This window comes from Leptopilina heterotoma, unplaced genomic scaffold (assembly GCF_015476425.1).
Source record: "Leptopilina heterotoma isolate Lh14 unplaced genomic scaffold, ASM1547642v1 Lhet_235, whole genome shotgun sequence".
Classification (NCBI taxonomy): domain Eukaryota; kingdom Metazoa; phylum Arthropoda; class Insecta; order Hymenoptera; family Figitidae; genus Leptopilina; species Leptopilina heterotoma.
The window spans coordinates 1,711,113-1,734,985 of record NW_025110952.1 but is presented as its reverse complement, the minus strand read 5'-3'; the positions used below and the strand labels follow the sequence as shown (position 1 = coordinate 1,734,985).

At 24.5% G+C, this 23,873-nt stretch overlaps 3 protein-coding genes across 3 annotated transcripts; 2 read left to right on the top strand and 1 right to left on the bottom strand.

The window, feature by feature from the left end:
* Positions 1–242: 242 nt before the first annotated feature.
* Positions 243–9,630, top strand: LOC122502685 (7-methylguanosine phosphate-specific 5'-nucleotidase-like). The gene is made up of 4 exons (XM_043612849.1): positions 243–701; positions 786–887; positions 2,729–2,798; positions 8,361–9,630. The coding sequence occupies exons 1-4, from the start codon at positions 675–677 to the stop codon at positions 9,053–9,055; spliced, it is 894 nt and encodes a 297-aa protein (XP_043468784.1). The 5' UTR covers positions 243–674; the 3' UTR covers positions 9,056–9,630.
* Positions 9,631–16,403: 6,773 nt separating this feature from the next.
* Positions 16,404–21,463, top strand: LOC122502705. Its single transcript, XM_043612872.1, has 3 exons — positions 16,404–17,159; positions 20,311–21,191; positions 21,261–21,463. Exons 1-3 carry the CDS (start codon positions 16,568–16,570, stop codon positions 21,357–21,359), a joined length of 1,572 nt encoding a protein of 523 aa, XP_043468807.1. The 5' UTR covers positions 16,404–16,567; the 3' UTR covers positions 21,360–21,463.
* Positions 21,464–21,738: 275 nt separating this feature from the next.
* LOC122502707 (mediator of RNA polymerase II transcription subunit 7) lies at positions 21,739–23,770 on the bottom strand. The gene is made up of 3 exons (XM_043612875.1): positions 23,144–23,770; positions 22,153–22,305; positions 21,739–21,991 (listed from the first exon to the last, which is right to left on the bottom strand). Exons 1-3 carry the CDS (start codon positions 23,471–23,473, stop codon positions 21,791–21,793), a joined length of 684 nt encoding a protein of 227 aa, XP_043468810.1. The 5' UTR covers positions 23,474–23,770; the 3' UTR covers positions 21,739–21,790.
* Positions 23,771–23,873: the final 103 nt, after the last annotated feature.

Sequence of the window (23,873 nt, the reverse complement as noted above, 5' to 3'; positions counted from 1 at the left end):
TGCAAAATTTCAATTATTTTTAATACAATTTTAATCGAATTCCAAAATTTTATTAAAATTCACGTTGGAAGCCAGATTTCAATCGAATAGCCGCAGCGCCATCAATGAATCTGGAGGAAATTTTAACTCCTTCATGGCTGCAACGATAACCCTAAGTTTGTTAACCGTTCCCTTACTATATATTTTCCATTTTCAATTACACAACTCTGCTCCCCTCTGCTTCGAGCATCTTCGACTTTTGTCGTTCTTCAAACCGATATTCTCGGCTCAAGTTGGTTGTTGGCTCACAAAGTCACCACAAAGTCTGTTTAGAGAGTAGGAAAAGAAAAAGGAAAGGAGAATGATATACATGCAGTCCTCTTGAACATATATATATATTTAAAAATCTAATCAGTGACAAATAAAAACACGCAGACCACACGTTCTCATGCTTTCTTGCTAGAAGGACCGGTTTGTCATTTATCCCTTTAAAAAAAATTCGTTGTAGAAACAAAACCCAAATTTTGTTTTGTCTATATGTAAATTTTTGTTCATCATAAAAATTCTCTATTATAAGAAACTCCAGTTCCATTCTGATTTCTAATTTCTTTTTTAAGAATCTATGTAATATAGATATAAACACATTATTTTCCATTCATACAATCATCTTTAAATTTGTCAATTTTCTGTGCATAATGACAAATAAATTGACCTTGGACGATGTAAGTAGTACGCGCGCGTTTGAAAATTCGACGTGTCAGTGAAATTAAAAGAGAAAAAAATCGTTCATGTTTAATTTTTTTCAGTTTCCAATTTTAAATAGGATATCCAGTGTGAAATATAGAGACAAAGATGTCGTACTTAGGAAAATAAACAACATTATTCGTGATGGACCTGAAAAATTACAGGTTTGTAGGAAAAGTTTACTTTATTTTTAAATCACTTGTTAAAATTGAATTTGGCGAATATCATATTTAGAATTTTATATTATCTATATATAAATGTTTGCTAGTGACGAAGGCGCTAATGACAGTTTATTGCAAAATTTACACTGTATTTTTGTCGCACTATACATTTATAGAGACAGTGATAGTTTCAAAGACAATTAGCAAGAGGTCGTTGTTGTCAAATTTAAAAAAAAAATTAACTAATAAAAATTTTAATTATTAATCTTCGCACTAATAAAAATGACTACATTAGAATGTGATTCTTTATAAAATTCAATTATTTATCAATTATTAAATTAAAATACTTTGAAAATTCGATTTGTTAAAAAGTTTTTAATGAAATAAATTCTTTAACAAATTTAATTATTTTCAGTTGAATTTCACAAAATTTCTAAATTTTTTTAAAATTTATTTACAATACTATATTATTTGAATCAGTGACTGATTTTTTACTATATCAAATTAATTATTTTTAACTAATTCAAATTTAGAGAACAGTTAGGGATTTTTTATTAAAAGTACTGGTAAAAATTAAATTTTTAGAATTCATAAGAAAATTCTGAATTTTTGTTGTATTTTTTTGTTTGACTAATAAACTATGAAACTACCACAAATTTTAATACAAAACCTTGAAAAAATTTTTTTCTATTTCTGCAAAAATGAATTTTTTAATATATTTATTATTTAATTATTTCAAAAGTTTTCACGCAATTATCTTGATAAATAAAAAATTCTTCTCAGATATTCAATTATTTTTAAGAATTTTTAATAAAATCCTTTATAAAATTTAATAATTATTTGCAGAAATAACAATATTCATCACAAGCATTCAATTATTTTCAAAAGTAATAAAAAATATTTCGAAGAAATTCAATTATTTTTTATTTTCAAAAATTTTAACGAATATCTCGTCAAGAATTCAATTATCTTTATAAAAATTTCTAGTTATTCTTGAAGAAAGTAACATTTTTAAAGAAAAATATATTTTTTTTTTTGTAATTTAAAGCCTTTAAAATGGAAAGTCTCTCAACTACTTTACATTCGTTAAGTAATAAATATTGCGGTTTTTACAAAAAATATCCTTTGCGTTATAAAAAAAATGTTATAATCGAATAAAATATTTCTAACATTGTTTATTAAAAATTGCCCTCGAGAAATCAAAGCGCAATTTTCTTTTATTATTATTAAAAGAAAAATTTAAATACATTATTCTTATTCAGCATTTTTTTTTATGAATTTACAAATAAATAAAAAAGTATATAAATACTTTTTATCTTTCTGTAAATTTTTATCTTTCGTATTATTATTCCAAAATAAAAAATAACGCTTTCGATAGATAATTATCGGGAAAAAAAATAATCCACGTTAATTTATTTAAAAATACAAACAAAGGAAAATAATATTTATTTTTAATTTTTTTCCATCATTTCCAGCTTTTTCCAGCATAATAACATTATGCTTTATTATTTAAATCTAAAATCATTTGCACAAGAAAAAGGTAACTCAAGTTTAGTTTATCAATTTTATAAAATATGCACGTTGGTGAAGTTCACAAGAATTATAATAATTTTCAAAGAAATATTTTTCTATTCAAAAAAAAATTTATATTGTTTCTTCATCAACAACTTCGTTGGCTTAAAATATAATTGTATTTTAATAAAAAAAAAAATTTATTTGTCTTACAATTTTTGTTATTTAAACGTTGTGAACTTCACCCTCGTAAATTATAGAAATATAAAATTTTATTATAATAAACTCAAATGTATTTTTGAATCCTATATAAAGAAGTAATTTACTTTTAGGTTGTCACGGATTTTGATTTAACTCTGACGAAGCAACACGTTGATGGGAAAGCTCATTTGAGCAGTTTTGGTAATTACAGAATTTTTATTTTTTAAATTTCCACCCACCCCCCCCCCCTCTTCCAAAAAATAAATTTGAAAACTTTTTAGTATAGTTTATTAATATTATTTATTATTATATTTGATTATAATAATTATCTTTATGTTTTATAATAATATTTTTATGTTATTGAATTTGAAATTTTTGAAAGTCTTAATTTCTATGAAAAAAAATAATAATTATTAAATATTTATTTAAAAATGAAGTTTTTGATATTTTCGAATAATTTAACAATTAAAGAAATTCGTAAAACAATTTTTTGTGTATTTAAAATCATTTTGCGAGTGGCAACCCTGGAAAGTTAGAAAAATTAAATAAAATTTTAGATTTTTTTATTGTCAATACCAGTTAAGATTGAGAATTACAAATTTTTTCTTTCTTTTCAAAGATTCTACTTTGTAATATCATAAATATAATATAGGTATTAGGTATTATTTTCAGATACTCAATTATGTAAAGTTGACTTCGAAAAGCAAATAAAAACTGGTATTTTTGTGGTTAATATTCAACCGCGATAGATGACCGCACTTTTTTTACCTCAAGGTTTTTCTAATTAATTCTCTAATTTATATTCATTCTTTTTCAAAACAAAACGAAATAACAATTTTTTTGGTTTTTTTTTTTTGAAAATTATTTTTAATTAGTAATTTATTTTTTATGCCTCCAACATTTTTATTTATTATTACAATATTAAAGAAAGTACTCAAAAAAAAACATTATAAAGAAATTTGTGAAATTTACACAAAACTTTGACCTTCACATTTATGTAACTTGATTAATAGCACTAGTATTTAATGCGTTCTCAGTTTCTCGATATCAGCGATTTGATAATATTTATTGTATGTACGCGACTATTTTCATCCTTAATAATAAACTACGGGAAAATTGCAACAGTAAAAAACAGAATAATGATTATCAATAATTATAACTATATCGCTATAGATTAATCGTTTATTTTTGAATATAAAAGAATATGTATTTTTAAACATGTAATTTTCTTTTTCCAATGAAATGATAATTTAGTTTTTCTTTTGGGTAAATTGAAAATTTATTATAGAAGGAAAATTATTTATTATTTTAATTTTTTAACTTACTTATCTTGGAAATGAGTTTATAAAACATACATTTAAAAAATATTTTTATCTCAACTTAGTTTCTACCAAAAGCAAAAAAAAAAAAAAAAGGTGTTCATCATAACCCCAATTTTTCTTAATTTTAGATTGTTGTATGCTGAGTATTTTTAACCATTGCTTTAAAAGAAAAAAAAAAACCTGTCATGTAGAATTTGTTTTCAAAACAGTGCGTTACTGCATTTTCAAAAATTTTTATTTTTAGAAAAGTGACCAAATAAATTAAAATTTTATTTTTGACTATAGTTAACAATAGTTAAATATATATCACAAAAATTCAATTCAATTAAATTATTTTTATTATCTACTATTAAAAAAAAAAAATGTTAGTAAAATTCCAGGCAAATATTTAATTATTTTCATAAAATAATGAAAATTTTACAAGAATTCAATATTATTTATAAATTTCGTCACATTAATTCAATTATTTTCATAAATAATAAAATTTTTGCAGGGATTCAATTATATTCGTAAAAAATAAAATTGTTTTTAGGAATTCAATTTATTCTTTTCATCTCTAGGAATTTACATATTTTAAAACACAATTTTCATAACATTTTTAGAAATTAAATCAATTATTTAAAAGGATTATAATAAAATTGTTCACTAGAATTCAATTATTTAAAAAAATAATAATAAAGTTCTTCGTAAGAATTAAATGAGTTTTGATGATTTTATTAAAATTCGTTGTAAGAACTCAATTATTTTAAAAAATTTTAATAAAATTCTTTGTATCAATTCAATTATATTAAAAAATTTTGATAAAATTCAAGGCAAAAATTTCCATTATTTTCAAAAAATTTTCCTCACTTCAGTGATTTTCACTATCTGTTTTAATAAAATTTTCCGAAAAAAATTAATTATTTAAACAAAATTTAATAAAATTCTACGCAAACCTTTAATTATTTTCATAAAATAATAAAAATTTCACAGGAACTCAATTATTTGAAAAATTTTTTATAAATTTCTTTGCAACCATTGAATTATTTTCATGAACAATAAAATATTTACAGGGATTCAATAATTTTCGTAAATAATAAAATGAAATTATTCTCAAAAATTTTATTAAAATTCTTCGAAAGAATTCAATTATTTAAAAATTTGTTGATAAAATTCTTAATGGGAATTTAATTTTAAGAAACATTCATTTATTTAATAAATTTTTTTTTGTATTCAAATAATTAAATTCTATAGTAAAATTTTCTAATAAAAATTGATTTAAAAATTCTCAAAGAACTTCGCAAAAATTAAATATTGTTCAAAAATAATAAAATTCTTCTTAGCGATTCAATTATTTTCACAAATAATAAAACTTATCGCAGAATTTCAATTATTTTAAAAACAATTTTAATCGAATGCCTCGAAAAATGTAGGTAATTATTCTTAAAATTTTTTACTAAAATTCGTCGAATGATTTCAATTATTTAAAAAATTTGTTGATAAAATTCTTTATGAAAATTCTATTTGAAGAAACATTCAATTATCTAACAAATTATTTTTGTATTTAAATAATTGAATTCTAGTAGAATTTTTTTTAATAAAAATTGATCCAAAAACGAATTTCAGTTCAAATTTTACATAATAATTGAATATTAATAGCAATATAGCGTTAATTTTTAGAAATAATAAAATTCTTTTTAGAAATTCAATTATTTCCATAAATAACAAAAATCATTGCGGAATTTAAATTATTTTTAATAGAATTTTAATTAAACTCTTCAAATAATGTAATTATTTTTAAAAAATTTATTAAAATTCGTCGAAAGAATTCAATTTTATTTAAAAATTTATGGATAAAATTCTTTATGAGAATTCAATTTTAAGAAAGATTCAATTATTCAATAAACTATTTATTTTTGCATTTAAATAATTGAATTCTAGTATAGAAGAATTTTATCAAAAAATTTGATAATAGAATTCCTTCAAAGAATTTTATTATTTAGGAAAATAATTGAATTCTTACGAAGAATTTTACTAGTTATGAAAATAATTGAATTGTTCCGAAAAATTCATTAAAATTTTAGAATATTAAATTAATTTTATGTTAATATATTAGAAAATTTAAATACTTTTGAGGAATTCTATTAAAATTGTTTTGAAAAGAATTGAATTTTTGCAAAGGATTTTACTACATTTATAAAAATAATTGAATTATTGCGAAGAATTTTACTAATTTATTAAAATAATTAAAATGTTTCGAAGAATTTATTAAAATTTTAAGAAATAATTAAATTGTTATGAAGAATTTTATAGAAATATCTAAAAAATAAAATGAAATTTTTTCGAGAAATTCAATTAAAGTTGTTTCGAAAAGTAATTGAATTTCTTTAAAGAATTTTATTAAAATTAATTATATTCAAATTAATTGAATTCATTACAAGAATTTTATTATGTTTTGAAAATAATGGGACGCATGATTATTCCCCAAATGTCATTTTTCCGAAATGTCATTTTACCGAACTGCACTTTTGCGAATAGTCATTTTTGCAAAAAGCCAATTTTGCGAAATGTCACTTTTGTGAATTGTCATTTTTACGAAAATCTATTTTTGCGAATTGTCATTTTTGCGAATCACAATTTTTACGAATTGTCAATTTTCCGAAAAGTCATTTTTGCGAATCGCCATTTTTACGATTTGTCAATTTTTCGAAAACTCATTTTTGCGAATTGTCATTTTTACGAAAAGACATTTTAGTGAAATGTCATTTTTGCGAAAAGCCATTTTTGCGAAAAGTCATTTTTACGAATTGCCATTTTTGCGAATTGTCATCTTTAAGAAATGTCACTTTTGCGAATTGTTACTTTTGCGAATCGCCATTTTTACGAATTGACATTTTTACGAATTGTTATTTTTGCGAAAAGCTATTTTTGCGAATTGTCATTTTTGCGAATCGATATTTTTACGAATTGTCAATTTTCCGAAAAGTCATTTTTGCGAATCGCCATTTTTACGAATTGTCAATTTTCCGAAAAGTCATTTTTGCGAATTGTCATTTTTGCGAAAAATACAATAGTGAATTTATAGATACCTACAAGTTTCTATTGTATTTTTCGCAAAAATGACAATTCGCAAAAATGACTTTTCGGAAATTTGACAATTCGTAAAAATGGCGATTCGCAAAAATGACTTTTCGGAAAATTTGCAATTCGCAAAAATGGCAATTAGTAAAAATGACTATTCGCAAAAATGGCTTTTCGCAAAAATGACATTTCACAAAAATGTCTTTTCGTAAAAATGACAATTCGCAAAAATGAGTTTTCGAAAAATTGACAAATCGCAAAAGTGACAATTCGCAAAAATGACATTTCTAAAAAATGCCAATTGTTGTCGGTATATTAAATAAACGTAAACACCAGCAAATACACAGTAAAGAGATTTATTAAAGAAAAGTAATTATCGTCAAGGGACTTCTATACTTTACAAGGCGTAGCCATGAACTGGCGATTGTTGTCACACGGAAGTAACTAGTGTCCTCTATATTAAGAGTTTGATTCGCGTAGTGCTTTAAATTAAAATATTCCGACACCAATTCGCAAAAATGTCAATTCGCAAAAATGACTAATCGTAAAAATGACATTTCAGAAAAATCTCTTTTCGCAAAAATGACATCACAAAAATGTCTTTTCGTAAAAATGACAATTCGCAAAAATGACTTTTCGGAAAATTGACAATTCGTAAAAATGTCGAATCGCAAAAATAACTTTTCGGAAAATTGACAATTCGTAAAAATTGCGATTCGAAAAAATGACAATTCGCAAAAGTGACATTTCGCAAAATTGGCTTTTCGCAAAATTGACTATTCGCAAAAGTGCAGTTCGGTAAAATGACATTTCGGAAAAATGACATTTGGGGAATAATGACGCGCCCCGAAAATAATTGAATTCTTTCAATTTTTTTTTTGACGAATATATATATTTAAAAATTGCATTGAAGGTAATTTAATTTTTATATCGAATTTTTTTAAAATATTCCGAGAATAATTGAATTATTTTTTAGAGAATTTTAAATTCTTTTTGATATTGAATTTTTGAAAATAATCAAATTCTTTCGTGTAATTTTATTTAAATTGGATTTAAAATAATTTAATTCCAACAAAGAATTTTAGTATTTATAAAAAATAGTTGAATTTGTTTCGAAGAATTTATTAATTAAAATTTTAGGAAATAATTGAAATTTATGGAAATATTTTTAAAATATTTAAATTCATCCAAGGAATTGAATTAAAATTGTTTTTGTAAATAATATTGAATTCCTGCAAAGAATTTTACTATTTTTTAAATTAGGTGAATTCTTGCGAAGAATTTCACTATTTATAAAAATAATTAAATTTTTTCGATAAGGATTTATTAAAATTGAAATGCAATTTATATTCATTAAATTAAAAACAAAATTGAATTTCAGGAATCTTCGCAAAATGCAAACAACTCCCTCCACAGTACGCGGAAATGGACACGCGAACCCATAAAAAATATAGACCAATAGAGACGGATCCGCATATTTCAATTAAGGATAAGACAGCAGCCATGGAGGAGTGGATGGAGATAAGCGAAGAATTCTTAAAGGGTTACGAATTTGATTCCTCTGAATTGGAGCAGGTTGCGGAAAAATATGGAACCGATTTACGTGAAGGAACAAAGAATTTAATGGATAAATTAAATTCAGCTAAAATTCCAGTTTTGGTATTTAGCGCCGGTCTTGGTGATGTTGTCGAGGCAATTTTAAGACATAATAACGTACTTCTGGATAATGTGGAGATTATTTCAAATTTTCTCAATTATTCGGGAAAAACATTAGACGGTTTCAAAGGGAAGAAGATTCACGTTTTTAATAAAAATGAAACCGTTTTAGAAAAAGAACATTTAAAACGATTGGAAAATAGGAAAAATATCATATTAATGGGAGACAGTGTCGGTGATACGACAATGTGCAACGGGATCAAAGATGTTGACAATGTCTTTAAAATAGGCTTTCTTTATCACGAAAATAATGAAATTGTGGAAAAGAGTTTAAAAGATTATATGGACGTTTTTGATGTTGTTCTCATTGACGATCAAACAATGGATTTACCGTGGTCTATACTCAAACGAATTATCTAATTTTTAAATGCGAAATTATCTCCCTCCTCCTACTCTATGTTTATAATTCTCCTTAATTTTGAAATTGTTTATTATTTCAAACACCGAAATTTAAAAATTCAAATTATTTAAAGCGATTCATTGATATACGATTTTAATAAGTTTTTTCTTCTTTTATTTCAAATTATTTTTTGAAACAAAATTTTTTAGTTTATATGCGAATTTTATAATTTGCAAGTACGCTTCAAATAATTGTCATTTTGTTTAGAAAAATAAGTTATCGATAAATGGTGATTTGTAAGAAAATAATTTTTTTTTAACAATTTACCATCACTGCCATAATGCGAGATTTGAAAAAAAAAGTCCACGAAAACAATTAAAATTTAACAAACGTAAAAAAATGGAAATTATTGCACATTTGCATAAAAGAAATGAAAGCTTCTCTTCTATTTGTTATTTAATTTTATTTCCCAATCTTTGAAGAAAATTTCCTACAAAGCTTGAAGAAATTTCGCACAAAATGAAAAAAAAAATGTTTGGAAATTATATCATTGATTTTCTCAGAGATAATAAATATATTTTGTGCAAAACAAAAAGCGTTGTTTTATTATTATTTTTTTTTTTTGCTCTCCGACTTTTGGTAAATTTGCGTATGTCTTTGGATTCTTCAAAATTATGTAATAGAATCGCAAACGAAAACAAAAAGTTTAATAAAATTGTAAAAAAAAAACAAATAGAATGAGAATTTAATGAAAAAATGTTTTCTTAACATTGTAAAAAGATATAAATAATAAATAAATTAGTTAATCTTTATAAGTTCGAGATTTTTTTTTATAAAACAAGGTTAATAAGAGGAAAATATTCGGACAATGATTAAAATATATATTTACTCCAACGTTTCGAAATTTAAATGATTTCCTCCGAAGGGAAAATCTATAAAAAAATATACAAAATTAAAATAATTTTTTTTTCTGAATTCAAATTATTTTCTCCAATTTTTAACAAAACTTAACTTCATCTCTGAATCAATTAATTTAAATAATTTTCCAAAAGTTCTTCTAGAATTCAATTATTTAAATACAAAAACTCAATTTTTTATGATAAATTGTAACTCTCCATAGTTTCTTCTTAAGTTATTTTTAAATAATTTTTGAAAGATAATAGTTTTTCAATTTTGAAAAATTCCCAAAGCAATTGAAATTTGGTTTTATCTTTTAAAAATAATTAAATTTTTGAAAAATATAAATAAAATAGATCAAATTTTTGAAGAATTTTATAATTATAAACAAGACCATGATTTCTGAAAAATCTTAATAAATCCAAAAAGTAAATTTTCTTAAATTTTTATTGACATTGTTCGAAGATAATTGAATTTTAAAAAAATTATTACACTAATAATTAGTTTTTAAAAATATATTTATGCAATTTTTTAAAAATAATTGAATTTCTGTATAATTTTTAAAAAGAAACTAATTAATTTTTTGATGAACTTTAATTGAAAAATTTTAAACATAATTTTTTTCACCAAAATATTTAAAAAATAATTCTAAAATATTATTATTTTTTTGTATATATTTGAATTTTCGTTGAAAATATTTATAAAATATTGAATTTTAAAAAACTAGAACATAATTTTCATTTTTAAATTTACATCTAAATATTTTTTATTAACATATTTTTGATAATTCAATTCTTTTCAAAATTTGCAATAAAAATTCTTCAAAAGTTGATTTTCAAAAATTGTAACAAAATACTTGAAAAAAAAAAATTAATTATTTTCAATTAAATTGTACAAAATTTGCATTATTCAAAAAGATTTTTATATATATTTGAAAAATTTAATTAACTTGAAAAATGATTTAAAAACAATTTTTGAAAGATTTGTTTTTAGTTATTTTTCGAATTATAAAAATTAAAATAAGTTGCACTTTTTTACTATAAAAATTGTGGTATTTGTTGCAATTTAATGTTTGGAAGAAAAGTCGTAAAATAGTCGCAAATTTTGAAAATAAGTCGAAAAAAGTGTCAATTTTCTTAATTTCCCTGATAAAAATTTCTTTTCCTAACTTTACTGACAAAAATTTTGTTTCCCTGACATTTCACATAATTTTTCTAATTTTGTTGATTAAATTAATTTAATAATTTTCACATAATATAAATCAAAGTACATCGCACTCGCTTATCAAGCTGAGTCCAGAATGAGAGAGGGTGCGCACCGATGTTCATATCTATAGATATACCACAGCATACTTTAGTATACCTATAGCTATGAACATCGATGCGCACCTCTCTCACATTGGAGACTCAACTTCAAACAAAAATAACTTTAAACCAGACCTATATTACTCATAGAAAATCAGTCTGCTCTTAGTGATGCCACTGAAACTAAAAGTTTGTGGTGGCGCCACTTTCGTTACTCTGTAACGAGCGACTATTATCTCGCTCGAATAATTTCGATATATCAACTATCGAAATAAACGCGCTAGAATTGAATTATTAATTATTAATTAATTTATAATTTTTAAATATTCTTCCCACAGTTTGAGGCAGAAATCTCTGAGACAGAAACAGGAAATCTTTTGTATGTTTGTCAATAGAATATTGTCACGGTTTAATAAATTCCAAACTTTTAGTTTTTATATTAACTACGAAGACATTTCTTAGAAATGTCGTAAATCAAGTAAAAGTTGGAAAAAGTAATCTCGAATTTCTTAAAGTCATAAAACCAAACCGTCAAGAGTTATACAAAAAATAAAACATCTCAAGTGCCCTTTTCCATAGGACAATAGAACATGTGTTCAACATGCTTGGAACCGCAGGATTGCAATGGACTAAGTAAAAGAGATGAGTCACAAAAGTCTAGTTGAATAAGGATCTAAAATATTTAATAATAAATAGTACAAATAGAATTGTTAATATAATAATAATGATAATAATAATAATTATTATTATTATTATTATTTCGAATAATCATTTAGTGCGAATGTATTATTTGGATAATCTAAAACTACGTTGACGTTTATGTAATTAAATACATTTCATCTATATGTATATTATTAATGTAATTACTATATTGTTTGAGTGTCGTATGAAATATTCAATTTAAGTAAATAGTACATAACATTTTATAGATGATTAATAATATTATATTATTTGAATGTAGAGTATATTGCATGAGTATAGAGATGATCTCTCTTGAATGTGTGTGTGAGTATAGTTTCAATGTAGTGCAGAAAAGTGTTGGTGCAACGATGCTGTATGCTACAGCCAGGAAGGAAGAGTAAGGAGACCGAACTCTGTGTAGAAAGCGCTTTAAAAATCTCAGAGAAATATGCACGAAAAGTGCCAGGCTCACTGCGTTCTAGTCGACCTCCAATTAAGTTGATCATGCGCATAAGCTGTGTTGTGTCTCTGTTTCTCGTAAAAATTGTGCGAGTGAGATGTAAGATCTAAAGGCGCGTATCCACTAGACGAAGCGAACACGAGCGCAACACGAATGACCGATATTTTCCTATTGTGTGTTCAGTTCGGCCCATGCTCCAAGTCGATCCACCAAATTTTCCCTGCAAAGTCGCATGGTTTAAACGTTCGACTAGCCACAAGAAAATATGTACTACATGTGTAGTTATTTTGAAGCATTCGCCACTATTTTTAAGTACATGTAGAAAAAAGGGTAGAAAAAAATTTGGGACCGTTCGGTTCGTGCTCGCAGCCGATCCATCCGTTGTCGGTTTATGACAATACCTCAAAGCAACAATAAAAGTGTGTCCCCAGTTTTCTATTTGCGAGTCCACTAGTAAACCTAAATTTCCCATAAACAAAAAAATTTATTTATTATTCAAAAAATAATTATCAGAAAAACTTTTGCTAATATTTTTCTTTGCAACTATTAAAAAATAACTCATTAAAAAAAGCAAAACAAAATACTAATTACCCTATTGAAAATCCCCATATGGGAAACCATATGGGAAACCACATGGGATCCTATGTCAAAAACCATGTAAAACCCTACTTCCATGAAGGAAACCACGTGGTTTACCATGTGGTTTCCCATGTCAAACCATATGGGAAATTGAGACAGGATTTTAGTTAGGAATAGACATGGGGAATTTGAACAGTTCATCCATGCATAAAACCATATCAAATCCCACATGTTTTTCCCAGTCAAATCCTAAACCGAATCCCATGTGAAAAACAGTATCATTTATTTATAATTATTTTCCCAAGTCAATCCCCAAGTGAAAAACAGTATCATTTATTTATAATGATTTTCCCATGTCAAATCCTAAACCAAATTCCATGTGAAAAACATTATCCGCCTTATTGAATATCCCTACATGGGAATCCACTTGGAATTTTACAAGGGATTTCACATAGGATTTTATATGGGAATTGACATAGGATTTCATGCAAGATTTCACTTAGGATTTAATATGAGATATCACATAGTATTTTATTAAAGATCCAATGAAGAAATTTTCAAAGGATTAAAAATTATTTAATAAAAAATTAAATAATATATAGTATTAGTGTTACAAGTCATCAAAAAAGTAAAAAAACGATAATTTGAAACACGTCCTCTCTGCTACAGGTTCTCAGCTTTTATATACTTCCAGAGTCGTCTCAACAGCAAGAGAAGTCACTTTCGCCACCTAGCGGTGAAAGTATAGGAGCGACAGTAATCTTTAACATTACTAAGGAAACCATGTGGAATACCATGTAGGATTCCATGTGGTTTCCTACGTGGGGATTTACATGGGATTTTACTTAGGAATTTAAGTAGAAATAAATTCCTAAATGAATTCCTGAGTAAAATCCCATGTAAATCCCCACGTAGGAAACCACATGGAATCCTACGTGGTATTCCACATGGTTTCCTTAGTAATGATAAAGATTACTGTCGCTCCTATACTTTCACCGCTAGGTGGCGAAAGTGACTTCTCTCGCTGTTGAGACGATTCTGGAAGTATATAAAAGCTGAGAACCTGTAGCAGAGAGGACATGTTTCAAATTATCGTTTTTTTACTTTTTTGATGACTTGTAACACTAATACTATATATTATTTAATTTTTTATTAAATAATTTTTAATCCTTTGAAAATTTCTTCATTGGATCTTTAATAAAATACTATGTGATGTCTCATTAAATCCTAGGTGAAATCTTGCATGAAATCCTATGTCAATTCCCATATAAAATCCTATATGTGAAATCCCTTGTAAAATTCCAAGTGGATTCCCATGTAGGGATATTCAATAAGGCGGATAATGTTTTTCACATGGGATTTGGTTTAGGATTTGACATGGGAATATAATTATAAATAAATGATACTGTTTTTCACTTGGGGATTGACTTAGGAAAATAATTATAAATAAATGATGCTGTTTTTCACATGGGATTTGGTTTAGGATTTGACATGGGAAAAACATGTGGGATTTGATACGGTTTTATGCATAGATGAACTGTTCAAATTCCCCATGTCTATTCCTAACTAAAATCCTGTCTCAATTTCCCATATGGTTTGACATGGGAAACCACATGGTAAACCACGTGGTTTCCTTCATGGAAGTAGGGTTTTACATGGTTTTTGACATAGGATCCCATGTGGTTTCCCATGTGGTTTCCCATATGGGGATTTTCAATAGGGTATTACAAAAAATTACTCATTTTAAATAAAGAAATCTTTGTAAATTAGTCGAATTTAACTAATTATATTAATAAACATTGAGTCGCCTTTAACTGATTCGAATTAAGGTAACATGTTATTATTAAAAATTAATTTTTACTTTAAAAAGTAATTAAGAGTATTAATCATATATATGATTATAATTAAATTAATCACCTGAAATTTTATTTATCTTTTACTATATGATAGTTAAAAATAATACTTTCTGAACTCTTTACTGATTTCTTACTAAAAATATACATATTTTCTAGATTAGGAAATAATTTATAAAAATGTAAACTTTTTTTTACAAATTTTTTATAAATGAATTAAAAAGTTCAAATGTTTCAATTTAGATTTTTAAATTTCCGAACTAAATCTTTATTAATTATCGGCGTCATTATTTTTTCATAGCCAATAAAAATTGTGAACATCAAATTTTTTAATTTATGACAGTAATAAAAAAGTGTCGAAAAACTTTCAAAAAAAAAATCATGAGTTGAGCCCTTTTCGAAGTTTCCCCTTTTTTTGCTTGTCCATTTACACATAAAAGAATTTTAAATTCTAACTTTTCTAAATCTTTATTCTTTAAATGTTCGCTGAACGTTTTGGTACGTCCCAACTGGGTAACGTTCGGTTCGTGTTGCGCTCGTGTTCGGTTCGTCTAGTGGATACGCGCCTTAATGTTTACATTTAGCCGGCCTTAGTGAGATACATACATATACAATACATTTCGTTTTAATAATTATTTATTTATTGTATTTAAAAAATGTCGTGTTGTGTGCCAGGATGTAAAGAAAGAAAAAGAGTCTAAAAACATTAGTCTCTTCTATCCTTCTACGGTATGTAAATATACTCTAGTTATAAACACAGTTCTTCTTAACCATTTTCGCAAAATTTTTCCCTTTTCATAAATATATTATTAAATTATTTTGAAAATCTAAATAATATCACAATTGCAAATAAATAAATTTGCTTTTAAAATTAACACTGTTTAAACTATGTAATATTTACCTTGACATAACCACACTTTTCATCTATGTCAACACTGAACTTTAGTTCAATGCGCATGATCGACTTAATTGGTGATCAACTAGAACACAGTGAGTCTGGCACTTTTCGTGCATATTTCTCAGACATTTGTAGAAGCAGAGTTCGGTCTCCTTACTCTTCCTTCCTGGCTAGTACAGACGGTACAGACTGTTTGTTATGAATGTACATAACCTAGCGTTGTGTTATCGTGCTTGTGATATTATTATATTCTAAATTTAATGATTTAATTATATTAAATAATAATGAACAGACAACACAACGCTAGGTTATGTACATTCATAACAAACAGTCTGTACCGTCTGTACTAGCATTTCAAAAACATTAGACTTTTTACACTTCTTTGGAAAATTAAAACATTTTGAATTAAAATTTGATAACTTTTAAAATAAAACATGTTTTTTAACATTACTTTCAAAATAATTTCTATGATAAAATCATATTTTTAAATAAATTTTCAAGTAAAAACCTTTTCAACATTTACTTTTTCAAAAATACCCGCCATGAAAGTACATTTTCCGACCGTGAAAATTCATCAAGCCGATTGCTTGACCAATCCACCGGAGGTATAGAAGCACCTTTAAATTTTTGATAATAAAATTATTATCATTCCGATTGCGATTCTGAAAATTCAAATTAAATGTTTTCTCTCTCTTTCTCTTCCTCTCGTGGTGCAAAGAGACTCACACCTCAGTGTGAATGCACCTTTATTTTTTACAATGTTTGTATTTATTTTGTATTTTTCACACAAATGTACGCGATTCTTCTGTTTTGCAATGTAATACAACCAGTAATTATTTATAAATTCGCAATTAATAAAAATGCCAAAAACTATAAATACCGAAAGTGAATGTAAAAAATCGCGTGAAATTATAAAAGCTCGTAAAAAAGTAAAGAAACAAACGCGATGTGCATATTCAAAGGAAAATTTATTATCAGCCGTACAAGAGGCTAAGAATGGAATGCCAATTGCGGAAATTGCAAGAAAATACAATGTACCAGAATCGACAATTCGTTCAAAAAGAGATAATAAATATGCTGATAAGAAACCAGGACCAGCAACTGTTCTTAGCACTGAGGAAGAAAATGAAATTGCACATTGGATTTTTCTTTGCTACCAAAGAGGATTTCCAATTGCTAAAAGTCAATTACTCGAAGCTGTTGAAGTAATTTGTCAAAAGATAAAAAGAGAAATTCCCTTTAGTAATGGAAGACCGGGTAGAGGATGGTTTACAGGTTTTCTAAGACGTCATCCTCAAATTTCAAAATCAGTCTTTGAAAATACATCGTTAGATAAGGCAAAAATCTCCGAAGAAAGTTTACAGGAATGGTTCGATCAAATATCGAAAAATATTTCTTCCATTAATCTTTTGACAATTGAACCGAATAGAATTTTCAGTTGTGAAGAAATTGGTAATAATGACAATAAACTAATCGTTTTTTTTTTTTTTTTTTTCTAAATCGATTGCACTTGTTTGCACAAAAATTTTGTTACAAAGTCTTTTTCAAAACATTATTTCTCAATGAAACTTTTGATTTTGTTTTTCTTCCATTTTTAATCAACTTTCAATTGTTTTTCAATAGTTTCTCATCTGATGTTTATTTAAAAAACGAGTGAAAGCTTTTTCTTAATTCTAAATTTTTATTACTTTTCATGAAAAATTTTAATTCTAACAAATTTTCAACGATTAAAATGAGACAAACTTCACCCAAAAATGAAATTTGTTAAATTTTTTAATATATAGGTATTTAATTAATTATTAAAAAAAATGAATTTATAGAAGAATTTTACTTCTAAAAAAATTGAATTTTTGAGAAGTTACAATGATTTCAAAAATTCAATTATTTTCAAATTTCAAAAATAATAAAAATTTTCGCAAAAATTCAATTATGTTAAAAAATTACAAAAAAAATTTTAGTCAAAAAATCCAATTATCTTTATAAATAATAAAATTTCTCGACAAAAATTCAATTATTTTCAAAAATTTATAAAAATCATTGCAAAAAGTTCAATAACTTTCAAAAATTTTTTGCAATTCAATAATTTTCAATATTTACTATTTTCATAAAATTAATAAACAAATTTAATTATAGAAAAAACTTTTTGATACAATTCTACGAAAAGATTCAATTATTTTCATAAATAATAGAATTTCATTTACGAATTCAATTATTTTCATAAATAATAAAATTTAATTTACGAATTCAATTATTTTCATTGCAAAATTTCAAATATTTTTAATACAATTTTAAATAAATTCTTTGAAAAATGCAATTATTATTAAAAAATTTATTAAAACTTGAGAAAAGAATTCAGTTTTAAGAAACATTCAATTTTTCAATAAAACAATAAAATTCGTTGCAATAATTCAAATATTTTTATGAATAACATTTAATTCGTCGTAGAAAATCAATTATTTTCAAAAAATTTTTAAGTAATTTTGCAAAAGAATTCAATTAGCTTGATAAACAAAAAAATCGCATAAATTCTTCCCATAAAATCATATTCTAAGGAATTTTAATAAAATTCTTTTCCAAAATTCATTTATTTTGATAAATATCAAAATTCATCACAACAATTCAATTCTTTTGAAAAATAATTAAATACTTTGCAGAAATTATTTAAAATTTTTTTAAAAATTCTCATAAGAATTAAATTATCTTTATAAATAGATTGGGAAATTCTTCTCAAGAATTAAATTATTGTCAAAGATTTTTTAAAAATTCTTCTCAAGAAGTCAATTATTTTCAAAAATTGTAATAAATTTCTTCTTATGAATTCAATTGTTTTAAAAAATTATTATTTAAATTCTTAACAGGAATTCAATTAATTTTAAAAATTTTCACGAATATCTCGTCAAGAATTCAATTATCTATACAAATAGCAAAATTTTTCGTCAAAAATTCAATTATTTTCAGAAATTTATAAAAATCTTTCCAAAAGTTCAATTACTTTCAAAAGTTTTTATTTCCATTCAATAATTTTCAATATTTACTATTTTCATCAAATTTATCAACAGATTTTATAGAAACAATTTTTTGATACAATTCTACGAAAAGATTCAATTATTTTCATAAATAATTAAACTTCATTTACGAATTCTATTATTTTCATCGCAGAATTTCAAATATTTTTAATACAACTTTAAATAAATTCCTTGAAAAATGCAATTATTATTAAAACTTGAGGAAAGAATTCAATTTTAAGAAACATTCAATTATTCAATAAAACAATAAAATTTGTTGCAATAATTCAAATATTTTCATAAATAACATTTAATTCGTCGCAGAAAATCAATTATTTTCAAAAATTTTTAAGTAATTTTGCAAAAGAATTCAATGTGCTTGATAAACAACAAAATCGCATAAATAATCAAATTTTTCGAAAGAATTCAATTATTTTAAAAAAATTTCTATAAAATTCTTGGCAAGAATTCAATTATTTTCATAAATAATAAAATTCTGCAAAAGAATTCAATTATCTTGATAAACAACAAAATTTTTTCCATAAAATCAATTATTCTAAGGAAATTTAAAAAAATTCTTTTCCAAAATTCAATTATTTTGATAAATATTAAAATTCAATTATTTTTTTTTTTTTGATGAATATCAAAATTCAATTATTTTGATAAATATAAAAATTCATCACAAGAATTCAATTCTTTTGAAAAGTAATAAAATACTTATTGCAGAAATTAACTTATTTTCAAAAATGTTAATAAAATTCTTCTCATGAATTCAATTGTTTTCAAAAATTGTTATTTAAATTCTTTTCAGGAATTCAATTATTTAAAAAAAATTTTAATAAAATTCTTCAAAAAGTTTTCAATTATTTTCAAAAATTGTTATAAAATTCTTTAATATAATAAATTTCATTCAAATTTTAATTAAATTCCTTAACAAAAATTAAATAGTTTCAAAAGTTGTTAATACAATTCTTCGTAAAAATTAAATTTTAAGAAACATTCAATATTATTTATTTTTGTATTTAAATAATTGATTTCTCGTAGAATTAAATTATTATTTTTCATACTTTTAACTAAAAATTCTGTAGAATTAATTTTTTTGAAAAAGTTCAATTATTGAATAATAATAATTGATTTTAAGTAGAATTTTAGTTAAAAATTCTAGAAAATGTTAAGTAAATTGAAATGATACATATAATTTTGAAGAAATTACAGTAACAATATTCTTATAATAACAAAATAATGATTTTGTCAGTCGGTCATCTTTATGTTTTATAATAAAAAATAATATTTTTATGAGTTGTTCAATTTGAAAAGGTTTGAATTTAAAATTTTTGAACATCTTAATTCCAATGAAAAAAAAATGATTAAATATTTATTTTAAATAAAACTATTGATGTTTTCGAATAATTTAACTTTTGAAGAAATTTGTAAATAAATTTAATAGAACATTTTTTTGAGTATCTAATAATTTTCCCTAAAATACTTTTTAGGGGCACTGTGAAGCCTGAATACTTTTAATTATTATTTTTTAAAAAATTTATTTCATTCAATTATAATTTATTACTGTTAATTAAAAATGTAATATCTATTAACAGGACTTGTGAATCCAAATTCTTCTTCCACGGTATTTTCGTCCAAGGGATCAAAAATTGTTCAAAAGACAACAATGTATAATAATCAGAAGAAAAATGTATCGATATTAATCGCAGGCAATGCAGCAGGTGACATTGCACCAACTTTCATCATCTTTACTGAAGGATCATTATCAAAAAAAAATTCACAAACAATATCATCTGAATTGACTGTCGATTATAGTGAAGATGGATCAATGACATCAGGAAATTTTTACAAATTCATTGTAAATGTATTTGACCCTTGGTTAACCAAAACAAAAGTGAAACGTCCAGTACTTTTATATATCGATAGCAATAAATTTCAATTGACATTGGATCTCAGTAAATTCTGCACAAAAAATGAAATTGAACTCATAGCATTGCATTCAGATGTGACGGAAGTTCTAAATCCCCTATGTGTATCGTTCATCCATATTTTCGAAGCTGAAAGAATAAAGGCGAACAGCATTATTACTGAAGATTCTCCAAGAAAGGATATAACAACCGAGCAATTTGTTTCGAATCTCAAGCAAACGTTTGACACTCTTAATGTAAAGGAACTTTTACCAAATTGTTTTATGGAATCTGGATTGTATCCTAACGTCAACTTTACAGATTACAACGAGGTTTCAAATCACAATGAAAATACAATTGATAATGAAATGGAGGACAATGCTGAATACGCAAATAATTGGGAACGTTTACAATGTTTAGAAAGTCTGATAAGTAATGATAAACTTGAAACTTTCAGACTAAATGAAAGTCCAGAATGGAAAGGTGAAAGAAGGGATGAGAGTCTTTTTGAAATTTGGTACAAATTGTCTAATTCTTGTACTGAGATAGTACATGAGGCAAATAGAAAGGTAATTACTTTTTTAAAATTTAATATTATTGTGTATTATTTTTTTTAACTAAATTTTAATTTTTATCAGATTATAGATCCACAAAGTGATTGTGAAGATGTTAAACCCATGGATTTGGAGTTTGTGAAAATTGAAAATGACGATGAATCCAATGATGTGCTTGTCTAAATTAGATTTAAGTTATGAACTATTTTTTAATACAGAGAGTTTGCAGAAACGACTGAACTGTATAAATTATTTAATATAATAAATTATAACAATTTGTTACAAAATTTCTTTGTTTTTTCTATTAATACCCACCGATTTCAGAATTTTTGCTATAATGCTTCTCGGCGAAAAATTAAACTTATTCTGTTACGTTTCCTGACGTGACAATGGAATATCGGGTTAAATAAATCAAACTAAATAATTTTTCAGACCAAAAAATTCATTATTAGGTATAGTAAATTTTTTAAATCCAAATTTCATTATAATTTATGTTTTTAAAAAAATGTAATTTTTTGAGATCATTAAAATTAAAATATAAAGGACGAAAATGATAAATATATATGTATATAATATATTGTATATAATTAATAATTTTTTAACGATTACAAAACTTAATATAAATTATTAGATAGAAGCAGTTCATCAATTACGTTACACATAATGCGATCTTTAACATTGCATGCGTCAAATCCATTCTGATCGGATCCTGTTGTATCCATAGATTCCATAATGTCGGTATTTATTCCGAGTTTCGAATCTAACTCAGACATATCGGGCAATATTTGTAAAGCGTGGCTCAATATTTCCTGAACCTGTAAAATAGTTAAAATTTACTTATTTAGATTAATTTTATAATTCTTAAATTTCTATACATATGTATTTTATTTAGTGCCAAGAATATAAAATTTAGATTTTTGTTTCGTGTATTATTTTTATTCAAGATGTTTTCTAAATGTCATAAAATAGAACTTACTTTATCAAGATGTTTCTCGAAGCGCTCTTTTGTTTCGATTCTCTGTCTTTTTTGTACTTCCATCATAACTCTTAAGGTTTCACGCGCCTGATGTGGTCGAAATTCATTTAATAAGTGATGAATGTGTATAAATAGTAAACTTAAGTCTTCAACCTGTAAAAAAATGATACATGTTAAGTCTAATAGTAACTGCCTCTTTCCTTATGATATAAAATAAACTTTTCAGAAATTTCATGAATAATTTTTATTCTCATGTTAGTTTTTCTGAATACAGACCTCGGATCAACTTTAAAGTGTAAAAAAAGTCGCTTTAGTCGATTTAAAATAGAAAAAAGTCGAAAAAGTCGTTTATTTAATTCAGTGTCGTCACAAAAATTTTATTTTTTATTCTTCTCATCTTTCACTGATTTCTAAATTTAATTATTTGAAACTTGAATAATTTCGTTAAATAAATATTTAAATACTTCTTGTTTGATTTTATACGGGAATAAAATTTTAAAAATCTATTTAAAACCTTCTGAAATTTAATAACTTCTAAAATACTTTTAAAAATAATTGAATTCCTGTGAAATGTTTATTATTTCTGAAAATAATTAAATTTATTCTATAATGCTTTTAATATTCAATTATTATTATCTAAAATTTTAACTAAAACTCATTTTTAAAAATCAATTTTTATGAAAAAATTCTACGATCATTCAATTATTTAAATACAAAAATAAATTATTGAAGGTTTCTTAAAATTAAATTCTCATAAAGAATTTTATCAACAATAAAATTTTTAATAAATTCATTCAACGAATTTTAATAAAATTTTTCGAGGAATTCGATTAAAATTGTATTCAAACTAATTGAAATTTTGCTGAGTTTTATTATTAATCAAAATAATTGAATTCCTGAAAAGAATTTTATTATTTATATAAAAAATTTTCTAATTTATGAAAATAATGGAATTATTGCGAAGAAATTTATTTTAAAAAAATTGTATTACCTTTTCTGCTCTTCGAGGACTATCCGGACATTGCACTAAAAGATCAATTAAATCCAAAAAGTTGACAAGCAGAGAATGATTGAGTTTCCTCAATTCCCGTCGCCTGTCGAAATGTTGAGGGTAGAGCCTTTTAATTCCCTGAGTCTCAAGTGGTCTGATTATGGTATCATCCATATTAAAGTTATTTCCAAACATCATGTAAGTGTCGTGAATTGGTGGCGGAGGACGAGGTGTTCTTCCTCGTCGAACATTCTCGTCAGTATATAAACTAACATACTGACTCGGTGGCATTGGCAAAGAACTTACCTGAATTGCTTCTGGCGTTGACATTTTCTTTAGAAAAAAAAATTATCACTTACTTTTATAGAGAAAACACTAAAGCTATTTAATTAGTCTAGAGCATCACTTTTTTTTTTTATTTAAAAAACGTTTCTTTTGAGAAGCACAATGGTGATTCTTAAACACTTTGTAAAGTTTTTACTTTTAAAAAGTTGGGACTTTTTAGGGGAAAAAGTGAAATTTAGTGTAAATATAAAATAGTAAACAGTGGGAAATCAATACTAAAACATTGTTCAGAAGAGAGCAGTAGAAATTTCGTAAACAAGTAGAGAATGATCATGAATAATTTAATTACTAGAGATGGACAGTGACATTAGGAAATAAATCATTATGGTATTTCTACAATTTGTTTGATGTTAAATTTGGGTACGACTACAGTTTTGTAGATGAC

Coding starts and splice junctions, on each gene's coding strand:
- LOC122502685 (XM_043612849.1), top strand. CDS start 675: ATGACAAATAAATTGACCTTGGACGAT. Junction 888..2,728: donor ATGGACCTGAAAAATTACAG/GTTTGTAGGAAA, acceptor ATTTACTTTTAG/GTTGTCACGGATTTTGATTT. Junction 2,799..8,360: donor AGCTCATTTGAGCAGTTTTG/GTAATTACAGAA, acceptor ATTGAATTTCAG/GAATCTTCGCAAAATGCAAA.
- LOC122502705 (XM_043612872.1), top strand. CDS start 16,568: ATGCCAAAAACTATAAATACCGAAAGTGAATGTAAAAAATCGCGTGAA. Junction 17,160..20,310: donor TTTCAGTTGTGAAGAAATTG/GTAATAATGACA, acceptor ATCTATTAACAG/GACTTGTGAATCCAAATTCT. Junction 21,192..21,260: donor TACATGAGGCAAATAGAAAG/GTAATTACTTTT, acceptor AATTTTTATCAG/ATTATAGATCCACAAAGTGA.
- LOC122502707 (XM_043612875.1), bottom strand. CDS start 23,473: ATGTCAACGCCAGAAGCAATTCAGGTAAGTTCTTTGCCAATGCCACCG. Junction 22,306..23,143: donor GTCCTCGAAGAGCAGAAAAG/GTAATACAATTT, acceptor ATTTTTTTACAG/GTTGAAGACTTAAGTTTACT. Junction 21,992..22,152: donor TCGAGAAACATCTTGATAAA/GTAAGTTCTATT, acceptor ACTATTTTACAG/GTTCAGGAAATATTGAGCCA.